The sequence below is a fragment of the Notolepis coatsorum genome (assembly GCF_963971535.1).
Source record: "Notolepis coatsorum genome assembly, chromosome: 1".
Lineage (NCBI taxonomy): Eukaryota > Metazoa > Chordata > Actinopteri > Aulopiformes > Paralepididae > Notolepis > Notolepis coatsorum.
The window spans coordinates 308,110,770-308,126,120 of NC_140165.1; the positions used below are offsets into that span (position 1 = coordinate 308,110,770).

General features: G+C 50.9%; 1 protein-coding gene across 1 annotated transcript in view; it reads left to right on the forward strand.

Annotated features, from left to right (window-relative positions):
* Nucleotides 1–418: 418 nt before the first annotated feature.
* LOC311225828 (putative G-protein coupled receptor 149) overlaps nt 419–15,351 on the forward strand; it is a gene marked incomplete at both ends in the record, with an annotated part of 45,984 nt that continues 31,051 nt past the window's right edge. Inside the window, 2 exon segments of the mRNA XM_084311221.1 lie at nt 419–1,471; nt 4,210–4,390. Of these exon segments, the coding sequence (XP_084167347.1) occupies nt 419–1,471; nt 4,210–4,390 (1,234 nt within the window).

A 15,351-nucleotide genomic window follows, 5' to 3' on the forward strand; every position in this document is an offset into this window, starting at 1 on the left:
AAAATAAAGCCATATAAATAATAAACATATATTGTATGTTTTTTTCTTACAATAGTAATTCATTTGACACACAATTCTACATTGTTTTTGGTCATAAATAAATGTAACCAACAAAATAATCCGAGGAGCCGCTTGGGAGCCGAAAGAGTCGGCTCTTTTTTGTGTGTGAGCCGAGTCAAAAGAACCGGCTCTCTAAAAAGAGCCCGAGTTCCCGTCACTATCATGCGTGTCTCGCTCCTGTCCTGCCGGGTTCAGATGCAGACCGCAGCGGGGAACAGAAGAAGAAGAGGGCATTGCGGTGCAGTGCAGGTGCGATAAACTTTAGAGAGATGACGCGTTTCGTGCGTCCGGCGAACGTCTCCCACTGAAAGTGGCAACAGATTAGCAAAGGTGGCAAAGTTACTTCAATGAAAGAAAAATGTCCTCAACGGACCCCATCAGCTCCCCTGCGCCCAACCAGAGCAGCTCCCTCGACACCACGGCCAGCTACGACGAGCAACCAGACCCCTTGGCGTCGGCGGTGGAAAGGCAGATCCGCCTGGCTCTTTTCGGCTTGTGCGCAACCATCGCCACCGCTACCTTCACCGGAGCCGTGTATTCCCTCCTCTCTCTCCTCCTCCGGACGCGGAGGAGGAAGACGTCTCTCTGTCTCATCGTCGCGTCCATGTCAGTGGATGACCTCCTCAGCGTGGTCCCCCTCTCCCTGTTCATGCTCCTCCAGTGGGAGGAGAGGGAGAGGAGGGACGATGGGGCCGGGGGGGAGCCGCCGGGGATCTTGTGCACTCTGTCCGGACTTCTCTACGTGTTCCAGGGGGTCTCTAGCAACATGAAAGCGTGCCTCATAGCGGGGTACACCTTCTATGTTACCAAAAGATGCGGGACGTTGCGCTCCGTCGCCGGGCGCCCGCTGAGGGTGATCATGTGGGGCTGCATCGCGGCGGTGTGGGCGGTGAGCCTGGCCGTGAGCGTGTTGCCCCTGTGCGGCTGGGGCGCTTTTAAACCGGCGACCCTCGGCTGTTTCCCAGAGAGCGGCGGTTTTTACACGCTGCTCCTGTTCTCTTTATATTCCCTGTGTTTCTGCGGGATGGTGTTTTTCTTCATCCCGCTCACCTACCAGCTGCTGTGTTCCAGGGAGCAGCAGCAGAGGACGTTGTTCTACCCGAGCTATGTGGAGATAGCGCGCCGGGGACCGAGCGCCGGCGGGGGGGACGGCTCTGGCTCTGCCCCTCTCTGCGACGTCCCGTCCCTCTCCCGGGATAGCCTCCTCCTCGACAAAAGTTTCGGCGCCTATAGCGAGCTGAGCCCCGGGTCGCTCGGGACCGGGCTGGCGCACGTCGGGACCTTGGACACCTCCGTGGGCAGTGGACACGGGGTCGCCGCCACTCTCGGGGACACCGCGGTGGTGTTGGCACAAAAGCGCTTCTCCATGATTCTGGCCGTGCTGCGAGTTATCCTATGGATGCCAATGATGGTAATAATAAGCATCCAATTGATTGATTGATTGATTGAAAACTTTAATTAACCGATTGCAGAATGGGTACAGACAGTACAGTACAGCTCAATACACACAATTGTTAAGGGGATGCAGACCAGAGAAAGACTTTCGTCTTGTTCACATCAGGGTCCCACCATCTCAATTTTCAATCTAAAATGAAAATAACACAAATAGCCCCCCCCCCCCCCCACCCCCTATATGCCATTTTCGTTCGTATACATTAAATTAAAGCCTCAATCCATAAAGTTTAGGTATAGCCTATATATAATATGCGTAATGTTATTGAAGATTTTGACTTAGATTGAAATAAAGTTACTGGAATGTATTAACCCATCATAACTCAAAACACAGGTCCATTTTATAATGTTTATAAACATTTCACATGTATGCAAAGCTTTTACAGCTGTAATATGCAGTATATTTTCAGATACTTGCACTGCTGCAATTTCAACAGCTCAGTTATTCTGTTTGAGAAAGAAAAACCCTCCAATTAATTGTTTTCAATGGTGTCCTTTTGTTTATGTTTGGATTGAGGTTGGTTGGAATAGCTAACACTCTAAAACACATTCAAGCTGTAAGCATTTAGATACATCATCACATGTCAATCAATCAATCAATCAATCAATCAATCAATCATGTCTGTTTAAGTGTGGTGATTAGGTGATTAAAGAATAAACACCAATGTAATATAAACTCAAATAATGGCATTAACCTTCAAATGATTCACTGGGTCGTTCGAGGTGCGTGAAACACCTATCGACCAGCATGAATATGCACTATAAATGATGTCAATGAGTGGCACTATTGCACCATTTTGGCTTTGCTCAAGGTAAAAAGTTGATCTGTTTGAGAACTATTGGTAGACAGACACCAGGCCATGGTGGACAAAGATGAACCAGTCTGTAACTGGATATATCTTTAGGTTTACAGTTACAGCCAACACAAAACTAGATGTGTAGCCTAACAACATTGTATATAGTTGAGTGAAATCCGACACAGAATGGTAATAGAGAATAATGTGGGGAACAGTTCAGAAGTACATGAAGCGGATTCATAGATGCTTTGCTTCCTTAAAATAAAGTAGGATCAATTATTTCTTGGCCTATAAAAAAAAGAATCTAACAATATTGGTGGTTGTCAATGGTCGGCCATTATTGGAGTCTAATAATAGCTACCCCTGTTTGTTGTATGCAACATCGATATCTTGCATTATCAATATCCTTTTCTTCAATGCACACATTTCCCAAATGTTCTCATTTGCAGTTGTTATACATCACAAGGAACAAGAGAGTAGTAATGCTTCTGATTGCAAGCTCTTCTGATTTGTTGTTTGACTCTGAATGCATGTACAGTATAACAGTATCATAGAAAAAGGTGTCATTTAAACACATTTTGCACTGAGAAAAAGTATCTGGGATCTGTTCAAAAACAGCGTCCGACAGCCGACGTCCACTGCGTGCGCTTGGCTCCCTGCTTAACCCTTAATCTTAACCCTTTCACTACCACACTACCAAAGGGTTAACCCTTTCACTGCGACAATACAGAAGGTTAACCCTTTCACTGCCACACGACAAAGGGTTAACCCGTTCACAGCCACACTACATAAGGTTAACCCTTTCACTACCACACTACAGACGGTTAACCCTTTCACAACCACACTACAGAAGGTTAACCTTTCACAACCACACTACAGAAGGTTAACCTTTCACAACCACACTACAGAAGGTTAACCCTTTCACTACCACACTACAGACGGTTAACCTTTCACTACCACACTACAGACGGTTAACCCTTTCACAACCACACTAAATAAGGTTAACCCTTTCACTGCCACACTACAGAAGGTTAACCTTTCACTACCACACTACAGAAGGTTAACATTTCACTACCACACTACAGATGGTTAACCCTTTCACAACCACACTACAGACGGTTAACCCTTTCACAACCACACTACAGAAGGTTAACCCTTTCACTACGGCACTACAGATGGTTAACCCTTTCACAACCACACTACAGAAGGTTAACCCTTTCACTACCACACTACAGACGGTTAACCTTTCACTACCACACTACAGACGGTTAACCCTTTCACAACCACACTAAATAAGGTTAACCCTTTCACTGCCACACTACAGAAGGTTAACCTTTCACTACAACACTACAGAAGGTTAACCTTTCACTACCACACTACATAAGGTTAACCCTTTCACAACCACACTACAGCTGGTTAACCCTTTCACAACCACACTACAGAAGGTTAACCCTTTCACTACGGCACTACAGATGGTTAACCCTTTCACAACCACACTACAGAAGGATAACCTTTCACTACCACACTACAGAAGGTTAACCCTTTCACTACCACACTACAGATGGTTAACCCTTTCACAACCACAGTACAGACAGTTAACCCTTTCACAACCACAGTACAGATGGTTAACCCTTTCACAACCACACTACAGATGGTTAACCCTTTCACAACCACAGTACAGACGGTTAACCCTTTCACTACCACAGTACAGACGGTTAACCCTTTCACAACCACACTACAGAAGGTTAACCTCTCACTACCACAGTACAGACGGTTAACCCTTTCACAACCACACTACAGAAGGTTAACCTCTCACTACCACACAACAGACGGTTGTGAAAGGGTGAATGCATACAGAACGGCCCGACTCATCCAGGTCTCCTCTCCTCTCCCTCCACAGACCCTGGTGCTGGTGCGCCATGCCGCGGGCGCTCACAGCTCCCCCCTGGAGGCCCTCAGCTTCCTCCTGACCTTGCTCGCCCCGGCGGTCACGCCGCTGTTTGTGCTCTCCGAGCGCTGGGTCCACATGCCCTGCGGCTGCTTCATCAACTGCAAGCGGGATCCGACGCAGGACGACACAGGTAGACTAGAACCCACGAATCCCCCCAGAACATCACTCCAGAGGGTGTACAGCAGTGGTCACCAACCTTTTTAAGCCCAAGATCACTTTTTTTTTTGGTGAAGGCAAGATCTACCTATTGAAGCGTTGAGAGAAAAAGACAGCCAAGACTGTACTTTAAACTAAATTACTTTTATTTGCCTGTATTGTAATTGCATGCAATGCTTTGGTCCAACATTAAAACATCAAAGTAGAACTGTAATATGTACTTTCTCAGTCAGTGCTAAGTGCAGTCCTCTTATGCAGCATCACTTTTCACATCAAAACAAAAGTAGAACTGTAATGTGGACTCTCATATTATTGACATTAGAAAATGCTAATTGTAAATATGTTTATCAAAGTAGAACTGTAATATGTACTTTCTCAGTCAGTGCTAAGTGCAGTAATCTTATGCAGCATCACTTTTCACATAAAAACAAAAGTAGAACTGTAATGTGGACTCTCAGGGAATGATCTAATATTTTTTTATATTTTTTTTCAGGGAAAGATCTACAGGGAAGGTCTCAAAGATCGACCAGTCGATCATTTACATTTACATTTACATTTAGTCATTTAGCTGACGCTTTTATCCAAAGCGACTTACAAGTTCTGTACGACAAGCCATCAGGAAGGGCACAACTCTATCAGCTGAGCAACAATGTTCATCAAAGTGTTGAGTGCTACAGTGTAGGTTAGTTTATTAGGACAAGTGCATGACAGTACGGTTAGTTAGGGTTAGATTTTTTTTTTTATTGTTTTTTTTCTTTTTTTTTTTTATTCAGATAATGGTTGAAGAAGTGCGTCTTTAGTCGATCGCGATCGACAGGTTGGTGACCACTGGTGTACAGTATATGGTTAATAAATGTATACAACATTAATAGCCCAGTTGACAAATGTAATAGTCATAGCCATTCAGCCTTTTTTGGCTTACTGTATGTGGGGGGAAGTAGTTCAGGGGGTAGAGCGGTCTTCTGGTAATCAGAAGGTTCCCGGTTCGATTCCCGCTCCTCCCGGGCTGCGTGTCGAAGTGTCCTTGAGCAAGACACTTAACCCCTAACTGCTCCCGATGAGCAGGTCGGCACCTTGCATGGTCACCTCCGCCGTCGGCGTGTGAATGTGTGAGTGAATGGGTCAAATCTAAAATGTGAAGAGCAAATTGTAAAACAAAGCGCTATATAAATGCACCATTTATCATTTCCCATTTACAACATTAATAGCCAATTGTCAAATGTGATAGTCATAGCCATTCAGCTTTTTTGGCTTATGTGGGGTGGGGGGGGGGGGGCAGTGGCTCAGGAGGTAAAGCGGTCGGCTGGTAATCAGAAGGTTCCCGGTTCGATTCCCGCTCCTCCCGGGCAGCGTGTCGAAGTGTCCTTGTGAGGATTCGCCTGTCCCTGGACTTTTTTTCCCTGTCTACTCTCTTCACCAGCCCCCACCCTTGGACATTCTTGTTCCTCTACCTTCACGCACCTGTTGGGAGTTTGCAATCAGGTCGGGAGAGTACTTAGGTTGCAGACTCCCCTCCAGTCCTTGTCGGGTCGTTCTGTGTTCTGGACTCTGTGTTCGTTCTGTATTCTGTACATCACCATCACCTGCCGCGTCTCCGGCGTGAGACGACGTGCCAGCCATCACCACCTGTCGCCGTTTGCCTGGAGTGGGACACCGCCTTCGCTCTCTAATTCTCTACGGGAGGTTCCAGTGTTCCCACTCCAGACGTCAAGCCGGCTCGCCATCGCTCCCGATTCCACGGGAGGAAGGCGTCTCTTCGTGATCCTCGTTCCTGGGGTGAGGCACGTCGTCGCTCCCTATTATTCCACGGGAGGATGGCGTGTGCCCATCCCGTTTCCCCTCGGACCCAGGCTCGCCGTCGCTCCCTATTATTCCACGGGAGGATGGCGTGTGCCCATCCCGTTTCCCCTCGGACCCAGGCTCGCCGTCGCTCCCTATTATTCCACGGGAGGATGGCGTGTGCCCATCCCGTTTCCCCTCGGACCCAGGCTCGCCGTCGCTCCCTATTATTCCACGGAGGATGGCGTGTGCCCATCCCGTTTCCCCTCGGACCCAGGCTCGCCGTCGCTCTCTAGTATTCCACGGGAGGATGGCGTGTGCCCATCCCGTTTCCCCTCGGACCCCCTTTGTTCTGCGCTGCTCGTCTGCAGCATCCGAGGAGGAGGAGGAGGTTTCCTTCCTGAGCAGCAGAGCCCTACTCGGTGTAGGGACGGGAGGAGGATCTCCGTGCCCGGCCTCCGCTGTCGGGCCCCTGTCCCCGTGCCAGGCCTCCGCCGTCGTAACCCTGTCCTCATCCCTGTAAGCGGTCCTGGCCCTGACACTTAGCCCTGACACTTGCCCTGGTCCTGGCCCTGTCACTTAGCCCTGACACTTAGCCCTGGTCCTGGCCCTGACACTTAGCCCTGGCCCTTAGCCCTGGTCCTGGCCCTGACACTTAGCCCTGGCCCTTAGCTCTGGTCCTGGCCCTGACACTTAGCCCTGGCCCTTAGCCCTGGTCCTGGCCCTGACACTTAGCCCTGGCCCTTAGCTCTGGTCCTGGCCCTGACACTTAGCCCTGGCCCTTTGCCCTGGCCTTTAGCCCTGGTCCCTTAGCCTGTTCGCCTGTTAAAGGCACAGTGCCGCAGTTTCAGATTTCATGGACTCTTGTGTTTTTTGTGTTCTCCCTTAAAGGGACTGTGCCGCTTTTGTTAATTAATAAATATTGCCCTGTTTTGGCTTACTCTAATACCTGTCTTGTGTTGTGCGATTGGGGTCGGTTTCAAACCATAACAGTACGACCCGACCAGTCGACGACCCCAGCCAGCACAGACAGTGTATTAGAGAGTCCCCTGTTAGCTCCCCTGTTAGCTCCCCTGTTAGCTCCCCTGGTAGCCTTGTTAGCTCCCCTGTTAGCTCCCCTGTTAGCTCCCCTGTTAGCCTCGTTAGCTCCCCTGATAGCTACCCTGTTCCCCACAGCTAGGACTGTCCTTTCAGCTAGCTTGTTCTCATGCTGGTCCAGCCCTGTCTGCTAGCCTAGCTCCGGCAGCTAGCGCAGCCTCTATGTTAATGTAGCAGTACAGCTAGCATAGGCCCTGTAGCTAGCAATGCCCTGGCAGCTACCCTGTCCCTCTGCTAGCCCCACTTTAGGTGTAGCTTCCCCTGCTAGCATGGCCCATTTATTTTTTGTTTGTTGCTCTGTCGTGTCCCCTGCCCCGCTGTCTGATTTTTGGGTCGCCCGGTGGCTCCCGTGGAGGGGGAGGTACTGTGAGGATTCGCCTGTCCCTGGACCTTTTTTCCCTGTCTACTCTCTTCACCAGCCCCCACCCTTTGGACATTCATGTTCCTCTACCTTCACGCACCTGTTGGGAGTTTGCAATCAGGTCGGGAGAGTACCTAGGTTGCAGACTCCCCTCCAGTCCTTGTCGGGTCGTTCTGTGTTCTGGACTCTGTGTTCATTCTGTATTCTGTACATCACCATCACCTGCCGCGTCTCCGGCGTGAGACGACGTGCCAGCCATCACCACCTGTCGCCGTTTGCCTGGAGTGGGACACCGTCTTCGCTCTCTAATTCTCTACGGGAGGTTCCAGTGTTCCCACTCCAGACGTCAAGCCGGCTCGCCATCACTCCCGATTCCACGGGAGGAAGGCGTCTCTTCGTGATCCTCGTTCCTGGGGTGAGGCTCGCCGTCGCTCCCTATTATTCCACGGGAGGATGGCGTGTGCTCATCCCGTTCCCCTCGGACCCCGGCACGTCGTCGCTCCCTATTATTCCACGGGAGGATGGCATGTGCCCATCCCGTTTCCCCTCGGACCCAGGCTCGCCGTCGCTCCCTATTATTCCACGGGAGGATGGCGTGTGCGAATCCCGTTTCCCCTCGGACCCAGAATGGGTACAGTACAGTACAGCTCAATACATACAATTGTTAAGGGGATGCAGACCAGAGAAAGACTTTCGTCTTGTTTACATCAGGGTCCCCCATTTTCAATTCATCGTAACATATATGACATACATGACATACAGATAGACAGTACTGCTACATCTATACATTTATGACATACCAGATTTGCAATTACAGTACTGTTACAAAGGATCAGATTAAACCGAATATATATATTTATTGATTGATATATATTGCATAGTATTTGTATATCGTTTGATATCCCTTGTATATTCCTTGTACATATACACGGAATATCCCTTTAGCCTAGTACAGACCATAATATTTCATTCTCCTATTGGACAGCGGTCCACAGGCGCCAGGGCCATGCCTCCAGAGTCAGGTTCAAGGCCACCGTCAAGACATGTCTGTACATGCCCGGCCTTGCCCAGGGATACGAGACAGAAATGAGGTTGGCACTAGATTGTTCGCCGTGCATATAAATATGGCGCAGGTGAATACAGAAGTAGAGTTACCCAATAAGTTGAAGCCTCACCCACGATACAACGTGCGGTGAAGTATGGCCTGTTTGGCCCCAAATAGAGCATTGAGACCGCGTGCGAATTAATAACTGAATTGTCAGAGTTTGGCGCTATACCGTCGAGTGCGACATATTTCTATTAAGTCAGTAATAGTCTATTTGTGTATAGTGTATCGTGCGGCTAAAGTTCTACAGTGACCAGCATCACCAACGCTTCCTCGTACCAGCTAGAGTGCTTATCCAGGCTGGGCTGCTTTCATGGCGCTTTCACCCGAGGAGACCTAGACGAGAACCGTGTGGACATGTACACTGGATTAATCTACCCGACGACTACATAGCCCTTTGCGGCTGGATTATATTTGTTTTGGTCCTGTGATTTATGGAGCGGAGAATCGCCGACGCCTACATGTGTGGGATTTACCCTGTGAGGAGCCACGTCGAGTCTGCGCCTCAGAGAGCCTGAGGCCGGCTAGCTTTCTTCACTGTGGAGCTACAGTCTACGGAGAACAGCTGTATTTGTCTGTGGATCAAGAGACTATTGCACCGTCTCCTGTACTTGGAGTCTCCTTAGTCATCGTTGACCAGACTCTCTACTACCGACAGATCCTCTACCCCTGCTGGCTTACAACCGGGGGGACCCTTCCAGTATCTCCCGCTATATATTACTAGTGTACCATAGATATAATTCCCTAAGATTCAGGTTGTATAATTACCTCCTGCGTAACCAGAGAATGGACATTCATTATTGATTTGCCTACGCACATTCCTTTGCCTTATAAGCGCATCCAAAGTAAAATAGAGAAGTATATTATGTACCTTTTGCTGCAATAAATACTTAATTACCACTTTGTGTGGAACCGATTCATTGTGGGAAGTGTTCATCATATTTATATATCATGTACTGTATAGCCAGTAATTAAAGTACATAAAGCGGTAGTGGTTTAATGATACCATACTTATCAATACAGTCAGGGAATTGTACCCCTCAGTTACAATTGGTCCTTCGAGCCGGATGGTAACTAGTGTAATATTAATATAGTGGTATTAATATTGACATGGCCTATGATGAACACTCCACAAAACGGTTCTCCTAAAGTAGATCGCCCGCAGCGTAGACGGCAGACACCTCAGTACTTAGAGGATTACGTTGCCAATATACTACCTAGCTTTCTACAGACGGTAAACGCGGAAAAAGTAGATAGTAAAATTATGTCTGACCCTATCGACCAGGCTACCCCGCCAATAGAGGCCCTAGTGGGTTCTAACGTAACTGACCAAGCTCACGGTAGGGACCAGGAGGGACCCGACATGACTTTACCCCCCGCCAAGACCGAAGAAGTAGTCCCCGGAGAGCTCCAGGATAAAGACAGCTCTCCAGGGATGGAACTCTACCCGCTACAAGAAGAGGAGAGCACCCCGGAGATGGATCTCCAGGACTCGCCACAGGAGAACAGATCTCCAACGAGTACTGCCAGGAGCGGATCACCTCAACCAGCGTCTTCCCCCAGCGAGGCGGACAAGATGCTGGCACAGGCATTCCTCGCCAGCCTAGCAGCCTCAACAGAGCGCAATCGACTCCAAGCACAGACGCTTAGTGAGCGCGAACATTCTTCCATGGAAAGAGAACGCCTTCAGGCGCAGCAACGGAGCGACGAAGATCGTATACGTCTAGAGATTAGACGCCTTCAGACGGAAGAGAATATGGTAAGGGGCGGGCCGAAGCCCAGCGCGCCGCCGCCGAAGCCCAGCGCGCCGCTGCCGGTGCCCAAAGAGAAGCAGAGCGCGACCTCGCTCTCACCAAGCGCGAAGCCGAGCGCGACCGATTACAAGCGCAGATAATGGAGCAGCTGATCACCAGGGCAACACCCCCTCCCTCCGCACAGGGTTCCAGGGCCTCGTCAAGACAAGGGTCAAGGGCACCCTCCCCTACCCGATCAAGCGACCCTGAGCCCGACCACCAGAGAGAGCCTATACCCCCCTCCGAACCCCTTCCCCGACCGGTCCAAGTGAGACCCAGCTACAAGGAAGAAACGGTCTACACCGCGGAGAGGCTAAATAGACGACTACAGGATCTAGAGGACCTGCCAGAGGAAGAAGAAGAGGGAGAGGAGGAGAGTCAAGCCCGACAGCAGCACAGTACTCCACAGGACCAGGAGGTCCAGTACAGCCCAGGCTCTACCCCCGCGGCTCTGCGCTACAGACCCCCGACTCAATTCACGGGTGAGCTTGACGCACGACCAGCCCCGAGGAACAGCACCTGGATACGCGGGCCATGGTACCCAGCAGGTACCAGCCCACCAAGAGGCGTAAGAGGAGACTCGCCTAGGAGGCCTCTCTTCCAACGCTCACCGATGTGCCAGCCATCCATGGCATCATACATTGGCACACCGACGTTTCCGGACTTCACCCACGAGAACAGAGCACAGTACACGGAGCTACGAATGTGCTTAGAGACAATGATGTCCGATGTAGCTGATGAACCGTACAAGTATGCTATCCTACTGAAGCACCTCAAGGTGCCCCGAGCGCACAATATAGCGCTGGCCTATGCCACCTCTACTACCCCATACACAGCGGCTCTAGCAGCACTCGACCAAAGATATGGACGCATATGGGACTACGTAATACAAGAGATAAGGCATATTGACCGCCTACCCCCAGCCACAGACAATCGCTCACTAGATGACCTGTCTATCAAGGTACAATCCCTGGTAGGGATGCTGGGGGCGCAAAGAGAAAAGGGTATGCACGAACTGTACGCAAACTCTAATGTCGAGAGGATTTTAGAGAAGCTTCCGCCCGCCCGACAAGAGCGCTTCAGGCGGCAAAGAGACCACCGTGATCCTAACGGTCCCGAGCCATCCCTCCTAGACCTAGCCGACTTCCTGGCGAGAGAAGTCAACAGCCTACGGTTGGATACGTTCATGCGGAGCACCCCAAGCTCCAGAGAGGGACCTAGGAGAGCAAACGATGGCCGAAGATTGGTGACCGTCATGCACCAATCAGAATCAGTACCGAGCAGCAAGAACCACAGTACCCCCTCGATGAAAGAGAAGTGGAAGATGGTGTGCCCGTACTGCGAAAAGGAACACTGGTTGTCACAATGTGACACGTTCAAGAAGATGACCGCCGACGAGGTGAGTCAATGGATAAAGTCCAACCGACGCTGTTACCGATGTGCGCGCAGTCACATGGCAGCCGATTGCCGTTTAAAGAAGAGGTGTAGTCGGTGTGACGGAGCCCACCTAGATGTCCTACACGACAGTAACAGAAGAAAGCCTGCACCCTCAAGCAGCACAAAGGCAAGTGTTATGTACATTGACCCCGCCAGCAGCGGGGGCGCCCGGGTGCTCTTAAAGGTGGTCCGCGTAACACTGAGTTACCAAGATAAGGTCATGGACACTTACGCCGTCCTTGACGACGGGTCAGAGAAGACCCTTCTCCTCGCGTCCGCTGCGGCCCAGCTGGGGCTGCGGGGGAGCGAAAACCAGATGACGATTCGGACAATAAGAAGAGATCTAAAGACGATAAAGGGCGAGAATGTCTCCTTCACTATCGCAGCAAGCGGGCAGCCAGAGAGACGGTATAGGATTACTAACGCTTTCACCAGCCAAGAAATAGGCCTGTCGCAGTACACCTACCCCATCGCCAAGCTGATGGATAAATATGCTCCACTCCTGAGGCGAGAGGGTATGCCTACCTTCCACGCCCCAAAAGAAGCGACGGAGCGGTATCTATTGAACACAGAGCGGCGCCTAGCCAGAGACCCCGCTCAAGAGACGGTGTACCGCGCTGAGATTAACAAGCTAATCACAGCGGGACACATAAAGAAAATTGACATTAAAGAGGCCGATCAGACGACCGAATCATGGTACGTGCCGCACCACAAAGTCCACCACAACGGCAAGGATCGTATTGTGTTCAACTGCAGCTACCAGATCGGATCACAAAATCTGAATAAAGAGCTCTTGCCCGGCCCAACACTCGGCCCCTCTCTACTAGGCGTGTTACTACGTTTCCGCCAAGACAAGGTGGCCATCAGCGGCGACATCAAAGGGATGTTCCTGCAGGTGAGACTAGTGGAGGAGGACAAGCCCCTGCTGCGGTTCCTATGGAGAGAGAGGATCGGGGATGAGCAACCAGCCATCTATCAATGGGAAGTCCTCCCTTTCGGAACCACATGCAGCCCATGCTGTGCTACGTTTGCACTGCAAAAACACGTCGCAGAGGACCCAGCAGCTGATGAAGAGGTCCGACAAAGTGTAGGAAATAGTTTCTACGTGGACAACTGTCTGAAAAGCGTCTCGACGCCAGAAGAAGCCGAGGCCCTTCTACTCAAGCTCCGCGCCTCCCTGATCAAAGGCGGCTTTGATCTCAGGCAGTGGGCCAGCAGCGACCCGCAAGTATTGCGCAGCCTCTCCCCCGAGGACAAGGCAGCAAGCAGCGAGACCTGGATGGCGACCATCCCAGGAGAAGCCCAAGAAATGACATTAGGACTAGTCTGGCGCTTCAAAACAGACTCGCTCCATTATAAACACACACCCCTGACCAAGGAGCAGGGAAGGTCGACTGCACTACCGACCACCAGACGGAGTGTATACAGAACACTCGCCAGACAATATGACCCGTTGGGATGTATTCTACCTTACACCACCAGGGCAAAGATGATTGTAAGAGCGTTATGGGACAAGGACCAGGGCTGGGACGACCCCATACCCGAACACCTTGCATCCACATGGAGAGAGTGGGAGACGGAACTCAGCTCACTCCCAGGTGTCAACATACGCCGCAGCTACTAACCACCCACAGTGAGGCCGGAGACGTGCCAGATGGACCTGCACGTCTTCAGCGACGCCTCCGAAGTAGCCTACGGTTCGGTGGCCTACTTGCGTGCCCGAGAGGAGGGAGGAGAAATACATACTGCTTTCATCCTGGCTCGCTCAAGAATAGCCCCACGAAAGCAACAATCTATCCCGCGTCTAGAGCTCTGCGCAGCCCTAGCAGGAGCGCAGCTCGCCACGTTAATCCAACGTGAACTCACCATTCCGGTGCAAAGAACAATCTTGTGGTCAGACTCCACGACAGTACTCACATGGATCCGGTCTGATTCGTGCAGATACAAGGTCTTCGTGGGAGTCAGAGTCACAGAGATTCAAGATTTAACAGAAGTAGCAAGCTGGAGGTATGTGGACACAAAACACAACCCAGCTGACGTCATCACCCGGGGAATGTCCCTGGATGACCTCACCCGTCACAACCTATACAGTGACGGGCCAGAGTTCCTCAAGCTCCCGGAAGAAGAGTGGCCTACACCCACCCCACGGGAAGCGAGTAAAGAGGAGGCCGAAAACAAGAAATCTATGTTCTGTGGATTGAACACACTCGTCTCCACAGACCCCGACATAGACGATTGCCTCACCCTAGAGAGTGCGCAGCTAAAGACATTCCTGTGGCACCACCCAGAGGTTCAGCTCACTACTGACATTACAGCAGCTGACTACGAAGAAGCAGAACTTCTTCTACTACAACGAGCCCAGAGAGACTCGTTCCCCGATGAGCTAGACTGTCTACAGGGAGCAAAGCCCGTCCCATCAGACAGCAGACTGCTCCACCTAGCCCCCGAGAGCGACGCCCATGGTCTCATCAGAGTGGGTGGTCGTCTGCGGAGAGCTCCAGACTTACCGGATGACGTCAAGTACCCGATAGTCTTAAACAGCCGACACAAGGTCACAGAGCTGATCATAAAGAAATACGACGAGGATGTGCATCACGCCGGGGCAGAGAGAGTCTTCGCGGAGATCAGACGTCGTTATTGGATACTGCAAGGGAGAGAAGCAGTGCGGCGCTTCCAGCGAACCTGTCTAGACTGTCGTAAGTGGCGAGCGCAGCCCAGTATACCCCGGATGGCTGACCTACCTCCCTGTCGCCTCCGACTCGGCGACAAGCCTTTTCACTCCACCGGTATGGACTGTTTCGGCCCGCTGTATATAAAGAAAGGAAGAGGAACCGAGAAGCGGTGGGGTATTGTATTCAAATGCATGACCACCCGAGCGATGCATATAGAGCTCCTTCCAACCATGAGCACAGACTCATTCCTTATGGCCTTCCGAAGATTCACATCGCGGAAAGGCAAACCGTCTATATTATTGTCTGATCACGGGACAAACTTCAAAGGCGGAGAAAGAGAGCTGAGAGAGAGCTTCCAAGCTATGGGCCCAGAACTTAAGACCCACCTCGCTCCATCCCAGATTGACTTCCAGTTTAACTTGTTTTCGGTGGAACTTGGGAACGAGAAGTACGTTCAATAAAGACAGCCCTGTACGCCGTGCTTGGGGCCCAGACCGTGGCGGAAGAAGTCCTAATGACAGTCCTCACGGAGATCGAGGGAGTATTGAACTCAAAGCCCCTCGGTTACGTCTCAAGTGATGTAGCAGATGTCGACCCAGTCACCCCCAACACACTCTTGATGGGGCGGCTGGACCCCGCGCTACCACAGACAATGTACAGGCCTGAAGAAGCGAACGGCCGAAGAATGTG